At 44.1% G+C, this 11,103-nt stretch overlaps 1 protein-coding gene across 1 annotated transcript; it reads right to left on the reverse strand.

The window, feature by feature from the left end:
- Positions 1 to 1,854: 1,854 nt before the first annotated feature.
- On the reverse strand, positions 1,855 to 10,907 carry GABARAPL1 (GABA type A receptor associated protein like 1). Its single transcript, XM_035312772.1, has 5 exons — positions 10,656 to 10,907; positions 6,858 to 6,936; positions 5,749 to 5,867; positions 4,566 to 4,627; positions 1,855 to 4,272 (listed from the first exon to the last, which is right to left on the reverse strand). Exons 1-5 carry the CDS (start codon positions 10,743 to 10,745, stop codon positions 4,239 to 4,241), a joined length of 384 nt encoding a protein of 127 aa, XP_035168663.1. The 5' UTR covers positions 10,746 to 10,907; the 3' UTR covers positions 1,855 to 4,238.
- Between the last annotated feature and the right edge of the window lie 196 nt (positions 10,908 to 11,103).

Below are 11,103 nucleotides of genomic sequence, written 5' to 3' on the forward strand. Positions count from 1 at the left end.
CTGGAGTCACAGCACCATTATGCTATACAGAGGGGACTTGTTTCAGTTCTGGTAGTATTTATAAGCACAGAAGCTCTGCTAAGGGTAGGCTCTGTGTTTACATGGTGCAGGATGAATTGAATTGCTGTCTCTGATAGACCTCAGTACAAACAGCGAAACCTCAGACAATGGCTCTACCTTTTACACAGTGGGGAAGAAAATATCCTGTTAGGCCTAATAAATTTTGTTCCCGCGAGTTTGTGTTACAGTTCTTGACTTTGGTGCTTAAAGCAAATTTCTCGCCCACTCTATGTGCAGCCTGCAGAAGCCATGGACTGCAAGGCAAAGGCTGAAGGTTGCTCCTTGTCAGCATTGGCACAGCTCTGGGTCTGGTTGGGATGGAAATAATTTTCTTCATAGCAGCTTGTATGGTACTGCATTTTAGATTTGTGACCAAAAATGTGTTGATAGCATATCAGTGTTTTAGCTATTGCTAAACAGTATTTGTACAGTGTCAATGATTTCTGTTTCTCACTCTGTCCCCCATTGAACAGATTGGAGGTGTGCAAGAGGTTGGGAGGGGACACAATCAGGCAGGTCACCTGAACTAACCACAGAGATATTCCATAATATGTAACATCATGCTCAGCAATAAACAGAGAGAGGAGGGGTTTGGGGTCAGTTAGACAACTTCTGCTTGGGAACTGAGTATCTGTCTACCCATGGGAAGTGGTGAGTGATCAACTTTGCATCTCTCATTTTGTTCTCTCTTTCTTCTTCCACTTCTTCACTTAAATATTTTTTATCTCAACCCACAAGTTTTTCACACTTTTACTCTTCCTCCATTCCACCGGGGATGGCGGTGGAAAAATGAGTGACCAACTGTGTGGAGCTTAGCTGCCTACCAGGGCAGTAACAAGTAACAAGTCCTTTGGTTCCATCCTGGCTAGCAGCACCTGCACAAACCCGTATTTGTGATGCCACAGTCAAACAGGCATGTTCCAGAGAACAGCTTGGCCTGGCCCCACAGCCAGGAAGGACAGGTGAGGTGAGGGAAGCTGCATGATTCTCACCATTGCATTGTGTCCTGGAGTGGCTGTGCTAAGAGCAGACAGCACCCGCTGAGCTTGCCAGCTCCTAGCAGAGCTCTTTACCACTCAGCATACAAATATCCATAAGGATATGCCCAGAGAGGTTGTGTAGTCTGCCTTCCTGGAGATATTCAAAAACTGTCTGGTCATGGTCCTGGGCAGACAGCTTTAAGTGGCCCTAGGGTTGGACCAGATGACCCCCCGAGGTCTCTTCTAACCTCAGGTATTCTGTGATACCATGATCTACTACCATTGCAGGCCTACCTCTCAGTGAATTCTACATTTCCTTGTCCCTTCTTTTCCCGAGAGATGGGGAGTATACTCTTTAGAGGGGACTGGGCTCATGCTGCCAGGTGCTGAGCTGCCTGCCTGGCCCGCCCTCGTGCCCTCTGCCTTTGTCCAGGAACCCCACCTCAGCCCAAGCTGTCATGTGGCAGCGAGGAATGGTGGTGCCCCAAAGGACCAGGAGCCAGGGGGAGTGCACGGCCAGCTCAGGGCAGGGTCTGTCCTACAGCTCCCTGTGGGGGGCACAGGGCAGGCCCAGGAATGGTGGTCAGGCCCAGTCACCAGCCTGGACCACAAGGCCCATCACAGTGGTGAGGTGGGCGCAGGGCCCAGATGGGAAGCCCATCCACAGGTCAGGGTCAGGACCAAGTCCAGTGATGGCTGGGCAGGGAAAAAATAGCAGTGTGAAGTTCTAACAAAGCTGCCCCAGTTGGACAGGCCCTTTATTTACAAGCATACATGTGGGGAGAAATATTACAGTCACCTGTTCTGGACCAAATTTGTGGTTTTCAAATGCATCTTTATTGATTGGCTGATTTAGCTCAAGTAATATGAACTTTATTTTACAAGATTCTGCAGCTAACCAACTCAAAAAGGAATTACCATAATTACCTTGTACAATATTGGACTAGCGCGCAAAAACAGAAGTAAATGCCACAATCCAGTCAAAAGAAACATAAAATAACTAAATTAGTGTGTAAACTCTAAATGCAGCAAACAGCTGAGATTAGTCCCATACTTATCACTTATAAACCCATCAGTGAGAGGGTAGAGGTTTGAACAATTTAAAAAAAAATACCTCAGATTCCAATTGATTTCTCCCAAGTGTGCCTAAGCATGGGTTAGTTTGAGACAATATACAACCATGTGCTTAGCAGCACATGTGAGTGAGTGGGACAGTGGCAGAGAGATGTAAACCATCTGCCCCCACCTTGCCTCTCACCCTAAAAAGCCTTCTGGGTTTGTTCTTTGCTTTAGAACATTCAGACTTCCTAAAACAAGAGACTGATGTGGATTTGCACCCAAAGGATGTGAAAAGAGTCTGACCATTGGAAGAAAGCGGGCCAGTAAGAGAGGACTGAACACTGCATGCAGAAACTGGTTATCCGAGCTGGCAGTAGGTACAACTCATCCAGGCACATTTATTCCAGATGAACACATGATGGAACAGCAAACCTGAACTTCTGGATGAAAAACCGGATAGAAACCCACCTACTTCATCTTTAGTCCCCCCATTCTCTGTCTGTCCATTCTGACCACCCCGCCTAGATTCCTTTGCACTTCCTCCCTTCTCTCCCATTCATCTGCTACTTTCCATAACACGGTCAGTGACTCTCCTGCCCTACCATACTGCTCCTTGACCTTCACACAGTTCTGTCAGTGACTTCTGCTTCACACTCCCAGCCTGCTTTTCTGCCATGTACAACTCAGTGGAACAAGTCAGAAAAGCCTAAAATCTGATTTCCTGTTTCCCATAACGGGAGAAGCGCTCATCTTGATCTCTCATTTCTGAGGAACAGAGACCTGGGATTTAACTTCTTCGTGTATATATAGCAAACACTCTCGATTTATTTTGGACTCCACCCTTCTTCATCTATCTTGTCCTCTCCTCCATCCTGGTCCCTCCCCTAAATCTAGGAATGTTTACAGTAATTCAGGTCCAGTTCTTTGACTTTAGATAAAACCCCAGAACCTTCCTGAAAGTCAGCTCACTCTGCAAACCCCAGCCCCTCATCAGAGTTATGGCAGTTATGGGAAAATCTGCTGTTTGTGCCACCAGGAAGAAACTGCTTTGGCATGACAGCATAAGGCTTACACAGGACAGAATCTATCTGGTACCTTTCTAAGAACAACACTGGCTTAAAATAATAATAAAAAATATACAGAGAATCTTTTCCCCTTCATGTCTAAAAGCACCTCTCTTGTGTCAGAGTGGCACTGTTGTCCAATCACAAAAAGTCAGAAAAAGACACACAGGAGGGACTGATTTCTTCTGCTTGTGCAAGTGATGCAAGATCTGTACATGGACGAGACATGGAAGGGAAGGCTAAGCCCAAAGGACTTCTGCTATCTTCAAATCTGCAGAAGACTGGTACAAGGACAACACTGATGGCTAATTTTCTGTGTTCACCAATAACAAGACCATTAGTAATTAATCACCTTAATGCATTGCAAGGGAGAATAGTTAGATAGCAAGAAAAGCTCTCTCACTTGTAGGTTAGCTGGGAACTGGAACAAGCTATCTAAGCAGCCTTCAGGATCCACCTACATGAATTTCACTAAGACATGAATTTCACTAAGAACAAGTTGGAAGAACAGTCATGTTTGGTATACTCAGCCCTGTCTCAGAGCTGGAGTGGACTAGATGTTCTCATGAGGTCCTTTCTAGCCCTATGCTTGTAAGTTTAGCAGTTGGCTTCCCTGAAAATAACAAAAGGGTTGTCTCTCTCTCTTTTTTTTTTTTTTTGTCCAGCACTTGCAATTAAAGCAATAAAGGAAAAAAAAAAAAAAAACAAAAAAAACCTTCCTTTTTTCCCCCCATCCCCTCAATCTTTACATCTCACAGCTGAGGAGTTCCCAGCCCTCAAGAGTTATCCTTTCTAAAACTGCTGAAGTGACAGAAAAGGCAGTAGTCTCGTAATGCTTCACAGGTAGCATCTGGAGTGAGGACTGTCAGCAGAAGACAGCCTTGTATGGGCAGGATGAAATATTTCACAGCTTGCTGAATGCTTATAGGAGTGTGGTCTGTGCCATGGGTAGGGTGTGACACGGTCAGTGTACGATACATGTTCCAGGCATGCCTTCCTCATCCAATGAAAGGGTAACACATGAATGGCCATTTACGTCCTGTGTAGTCATTCTCCAGGAGCTCCACTGGCTTGTCTAGCAGCCTCCAGTCCTGGCTAACAGCTTCCAGCTGTGGCAACAGAAGAACTACAAACAGTGGAGTTTCCCCACTCCTTGCAGCACTCCTTGCTAGCCTATCAGTTCACCCTTTCATTCACTGTACCCTTAACCTCCCTCCCCTCAATTAAAAAATGATGGTTATAATTAATGCATGGAAGGTGATAGCATTTGTGCATGTATTTCACTTCCAGTTCTCTTTCCCTCTTCTCAAGCATTGTCCTTCCTCCTCTCCAAACCCTCCCCCCCCCCCAAATCAGTTCCTTCAGTCCATCTCGCCTGCATGCCTGGAGGGCTGACGCTCACTTGCCATAGACGCTCTCATCACTGTAGGCCACATAGAGAAAATAGTCCTCCTCATGGTTATCCTGCAAGGGAAGAAAGAGAGAAAGTAACAAACCATAGCCCTGTAACTCACTACATGTGAAAAAGCCCACCAGGAGATCCCTGTAACAAGAAGAAGGGCTAATCCACTACATCGGAATGTGTGGAACAATGCTCCTTGGCCACAGCTCTACCTCTAAATGCAGACTTGTCACATTTCTGGACACACCGGATTTACTAGAAAAGCCACAGCCAGAGCGTCCTGAAAACATGCAACAGGAGCAGCCCTGACTGTTGCAGACTACAGCAGAATGTCAGCACTGGTATGGCCTTAAGGTCAGGGGGAGTGACTTGGAGAGCTTTAACATGTCAAAAATAATCTCTGCATACTTCGGTATTTGATAAATGTGGTTACATTCGTCATTTTTCTGAACACCTTGACAAGTGGCTGTCCTGTTTTATATATGGACAGTAAAACAGATGTCAAGTTCCATGGACACAAAAACTCTGCAGGATGCCAGAAACAGAGTCCAGATCTCAGCTCTGGACAGTTAGACATACTTTCATCCTACATGTCCAGATCTGTGTATGCTAATCTTTTATTATCTTCATTAGTTTATATACACATTGTCCACTCATTGTCAAAAGGTGCCTGGTCAAGTAAGGCTTGCAGCACCAAATTGGAGCTCTCATATTAAAACAAAACAGCACAGTCAATGGAGAAATCAAGGAGAAATCAGCTAAGATTGGCTAAGAGGAAATTTCTTTTGTGTAAACAGGAAAGATAGTGCATATGTTCTGTTTCCTGCTCCCAACACTCATGCATCTGAAATACAGGTAAATGGTTTGTTTCAACAGTTTGTTAAAGTAGTAGGAACAAACATATAACTGCTGGGGAAACTATTCACCACCTGATATAACAACAATTTCAACTAGCAAACAATTAATTACAATTACCAGGCGCCCTGGACTCCTCCTTATAACCGCTCCCATAATTTTCCTGAAGAGATGAAGGAATATAGCCTAGGCCAAGGGCTTCCATGTTCAGGGATCTGTGGTCAAGCTGCACCTACTGTCAGCTGAGTGGTGCACAGTTGTACTTCAGTGAGGATATGCATTCTTCTGGACACTCCAACAAAAGGAGAAAGAGATGGGCCAGGCTTACCTCATACAGCTGGCCCATGGTAGCACTGGTGGGGGGGATGGTATTATTGACAAAGAAGAACAGCGCATCCTCTGGCCTCAGGTGGATTCGCTTTCGGATTAAGAAGTAGAACTGCCCAACTGAAGAGGAACAGAGAAGAACATCTTAGATGCAGAAAGACCTTCCTTCCTTTTTTTTTTTATTTGTTGTTGTTTTTTATTCTATCCTAAACATGGTTGTTTTCTTTTGGGAAAGAAGCTGTGGAAATCACATACTATGTGTAAAAAATAGGGAAAAAAGGACAATGTGGAAAAGTAAGTAGGAACTTCATGACTGTGAACACATTAGCAGCCAATCTACTCATTGCTGGCAATTTCTCAATGCCATCTCAGGCCATTACATCCTTTATATCCACACCTCACTTATTATGATAGGAAATGCTCTACTGCAGGGATTGGTGAAAAGACATTTAACTTGCTTAACCTTTAAATCCTATACAACAATAACACCTTGGAGAATTTTGCTAGAGTGTAAATATATTTATAATTCCTGAAAATAAATTCCTTATTTGCTTTAGCTATTTTCCACAAGAAAGTATTCTGCCATCAATTTGATACTGTAAGGAAAAAAAAATGCTGTTCCTTTAACTCATTTATGTTCTCAAATGAAAACAAAAACATACTAAATGGCCATGACCACTCAGAAGAGGAACTTTGTGGCCATGACTCCAACCATGGTGGTGGAAAACTATGACATTCTTTCAACAACTTGTCTCTTCCTGCAACAAGGATACAGCCTCTGGCAACCTGAGCTGCAGCTAAGTCATCATTGATTGATACTTATGCTACTGCCTATGACACACAATTCAGTCATTTTCATCATAGCTAGAAGTCAGCAGTGACACGTGCATATTAGTTAAGCCACTGGAACACCTCAGACATCTCAGACAATTCTGCATGCTGGTAATCCAGACTGTAAGATACATAAATATAATGAGTATAGCTAAGTAAACTGGGGTAATGATAAGATGCTCAGCTCAGCCTGCCTGGATATTTTTGATCATATGAATAAAAAGCACTTCTAAAACCTTCTCACTGAAAATCAGGAAGAAAGGAGGTAGACTTTATTACCTGTGAGGTCAGAAGGTACAAGATACTTCCTTTTGTCTAGGTCAGGTACTCTAGCTTTTGGTGCTTTTTCTACAATTACCTGGAGAGACAGAAAGCAAGAGACAAGCCATGCCTATCATAAAAGGAAATGGATGAAAAAAGCATCAGTGTAAAGAGGTATTACCCTTTCAGAGAGCTGGTGCTAGCAGACCTTTAAAAATTTCTTTAATCTATAACAAATAGACAAAATTAAACAATAGACAGCTGAGAATAAGACTGCAGATCACTGACAATGGCTGTGCTGGGAACCCGGGATGTAGCACTAAGCACAATGAGTCTGCTTACAGGGGAAAAAAAAAAAAAAAAAAAAAGGAGACTGGAATAGGCATAAAAATAAACTACAGTAACCAAAAAAAAAAAAAAAAATCAGGTCACCTTGAAGGTCCCAACACAAGTTAATTTTGTATGAAGGAACTACCAGGAGGCCAATACATGAACACAAGTAAATTGAACTGTTTCCAGGTTACATTTCTAAACTGCCTGGCACAAAATCAGCCCTAGTCCCAGTAGTCCCATATCCTACTTTCCAAGTCCACCCATACCGAATGCTCTAGAATGAAGCACAGAATTAAAGAGAAACAGCACCTTACTGTGGAAGTTTTTTTTTTTTTTTTGGGGTGGGGGGGAGAGGAGGGAGCTGTTAATCCCCAGTTCTGCATGTAGTTAACTTCTACCCTGAAATTCATCTCTCTTATTAAGATAATTAAGATTATTTTCCCTACTTGATATAGTTATGTACATTTCCTTATTCATATAAATAAATAATAAATACAAAACCGGGTACCATCTGGATCTAGTGAGACCTTTGACACAAAGTACTAATCCTTATTACATGACATAGAAAAGCTAACTTCAGCAGCTTTAAGGTCAAAGAGGCAAAGAGATCTGCTACATAAAAATATTTGTTAGGAGAGCTAGGCAAAATGTTTACCTCTGAAGTGGGAAGTATTCCAAAGTGACCTGACCTTCTTCCATGAAAAGGCTCGGAAACCTTTCAAAGCTTGGAGGCATGTTTGCACGGAAATACTGTGCATGTGTGGAAAAGAAGTGCAGACACTGCTAGTTTTTTATTGTACATATTTCTGAACAAGTGGAGATATATTACATGATTCAATCTATATGGTCTGCTGTTCTGCAGAAGCCATTTTGACCACCTAAATAATAAGCTGTATTTCCTAAACTTTCTAAAGTTTTCTTTCCACTATTCCCCATGATTGTACATAATCCGTATGAGACACTGTGGGACTAATTTGTAAGGCCTCCTGCTCCCATAGCCCTTTGGCAACCAAAATCAGCAGTTATGTCTGCTGTACAATAGCTGAACTGCTGTGGACTACGACTTCTTTAGAAGCAAAATGGTGTCATGTCAGCGAGACACTATGTCAGAGAAAAAAACATAATGATTAGCTTGGTGTATTAGCCTGGAAAAAGTGCCGTGCCAGCCAAACTCTCCTCCAGAGACGCAAGTGAATATCTGCAAAGCATGTCACACAGAAGGGACGCTGGCATGGACTTCACTGTGCTCCATTTGGATGCTGCCAACACAGCCAAAAACCCTGAAAATTCTAGGTTTGTATTTGAAATAGAAGTGCAGTAATCTCTGCTAGTTCAAGAACTTTAAGCACCTCAGTACACGGCGATTGATCTCTTTCAAATAAGTTTGTGGTAAGAGATGCATTTCCATACAAGACACAATTGGTAAGTATTGTGAAGGGTAGGCAGTTCCACAGTCTTGCTGCACAGGTACAGGCTGAGCAGCAACAGCACTTCTATTTTCTTACCCTTAAATCCTACAAGGCAATATCTAATACAATAAATTGCAGTGGAGAAAAACCTTTAGATCTTGCCTCCGATTTCAAAAAGAGACAAGTAGAACTTCTAGCAGCGATATGACCACACTGACTCAAAAGGATGGCATGTACCTTGGTTGCTAGGTAATAAGGAAAAGAAGATGGGGGTACCTCAAGTTATGCGATACTTGAGGATGAGGTGAAAGTGTTGGGGCTTCTAAACCACTAAGAAGGATTCAAATCAAATCAGTGTTGATCTTGAGAGATCTCTCTCTTGTGAAGAGCAGATAAAGAATGGATGTGTTTTGATAGACTATCAACTGTCGTCAATGTGCCTAATAACCCAAATATCTCTTCTGAAGGTTTCTTCACACACACTGACAAATCTACAAAGAAAATCTAAATGGCAGATACAGATTATCTCCATATCTGTTGTTGCTGGGGGGTGACTGTGCAAATGTGGGATTGTGCCAATGCTATAATCTCAGCAAAATGCTGAGATGTATCAGGGCACTGCAGTGTAAGCAGCCAAAGGGACATCATCTTCACGGATCCTGCTGTCAGGAAGGGCAGAGATGGAAGCGATGCAAAGAATGTTGTCTGCTGCATTCATCTGTTCCATGGGCAGCTCTGACAACAAGCCTCCCCTAGCAATCCACATCTGGGCCTCTCCATGAGGTGTTTTCACTACTCCTCAGCTCCTTAACTTAGCTCACCTTACTATTTTGGTCCTGAGTTTCTCCATAAAGCTCTGCAGAGGGCCCTCTATATTGATCTTACCTCTTGCCAGACAGGGTCTGGTCCTAGGCTCCCCACACAGCTCTTCCATACACATCTATCATCATATCCTGCATAATCTGCCATGCTGATCCTCAGTTTACAGTGTGTCTTACTCCTGACCTGCAGAGCCCTCTGTGGTCCTCATCTCAAAAACCAGAATGGCATATAGTTAATCACTGACTTGATGCATGATTAACCTCCTATGCTATGCCAGGGGCCCCCAAAACAGATGGGGAAAATGCACCCATATTCCGACTTTCAAAAAAATCTGAAAAAATAGTCGTGGACCACTCCCAAGATGAAAAATGGTCTTGACCTCTGGTATAATTGCTCCCCCTTGTCCTTGGACTTGCAGGTAAATCTCACTTTGCTTGCACACTGTGCCCCTGGGCAGTAAATCTAGGACAGACCTCTCCAGTGAGGATGGAGAGAAAGAACATTTGGAAAAATGTTTATTAAAAGACAACCAAAACAACAACAAAAAAATCACAACTAATCTTGCTATTTTTGTTTTGCAATTATCAGTAGTAATTATAAAGCTAGGAGTTCTCCACCAGCATTCCAAAGAGACCTATGGACCAGTTTAGCTAGAATATGACCTTGTTTTCCAAGTGACCTTTTTTTTCCACAGCTGATTAAAGAGAAGGGCAGAAAGACTAAGAAGGACCATTTACTATATTTTTTTTTTTCTCACCTGGAAAGGAAAAGGCCAGAGCAAAGCCACACTGAAGTGCCAAGACAAACGCCAGAAAATAAAAATAAAAGCAAAGCACCTGCTGACACGGGTGTACATCTTGTTTTCTGCATCTCGCTCATTGTTCTCCTCCATTTTCAGAGCGAGTGGTAAGCTCCTTCCCCACCCCCAGCCCCACGCACACTGCCTGCCATGAAAACATGAAGGGCGATCTCGCTGCCCAGCCACTGCAGGTGCCTGAAAAAAGGGGGTACGGCACCCCAGCACCCCCACCCACCACCACGGCCCCCGGCATACGATAACCTAACAGCTATCGGTCCGCGAAAAGAGAAATGCGGTCTGGAATTAATGTCGGAACATCGCGGTAGCCATCATCTTTACTAGTCCCCCCCCCCCCCCCTGTTTTTTTTTTTCATTTTTTTTTTCCCCTTAAAAAGAAGCACAGCGGCGGGCTGGGGGATGGCGAGGGCTGCAGGGCGAGCCCGGCACACTCACGGGGACTCTGTCGGGGTATTTCTTCCGGATTTTCTCCCCTTCTTTTTTCCTGTACTCGAACGGGTGGTCCTCCTTGTACTGGAACTTCATGCTGCGGCGCTGCCGGGCTCCGCGATGCCCTCCCGACGGCTGCTGCTCGCTCCGCGAGCCCCCCAAAACGCCCCCGGCACCGCAGCCCCGAGCCGAGCCGAGCCGAGCCGAGCCGAGCTGCGGGAGGAGCCGCGGCCGGCAAATGGGGCGCTGTGACGCTAATGGGAGGCACCCCCTCGGCCCCGCCCCAACCACGCGGGTCACCCCCCACCCCGTTGACCCACGCGTGTCTCACTCTCCCGAGGTGCGGAGGGTGGCTCTCTGCCTCTACGTTCGTTTATCGCGGGTTTTGTCTTCGGAATGAAATAAAATAAAATAAAATAAAATAAAATAAAATAAAATAAAATAAAATAAAATA

This window comes from Oxyura jamaicensis, chromosome 1 (assembly GCF_011077185.1).
Source record: "Oxyura jamaicensis isolate SHBP4307 breed ruddy duck chromosome 1, BPBGC_Ojam_1.0, whole genome shotgun sequence".
Lineage (NCBI taxonomy): Eukaryota > Metazoa > Chordata > Aves > Anseriformes > Anatidae > Oxyura > Oxyura jamaicensis.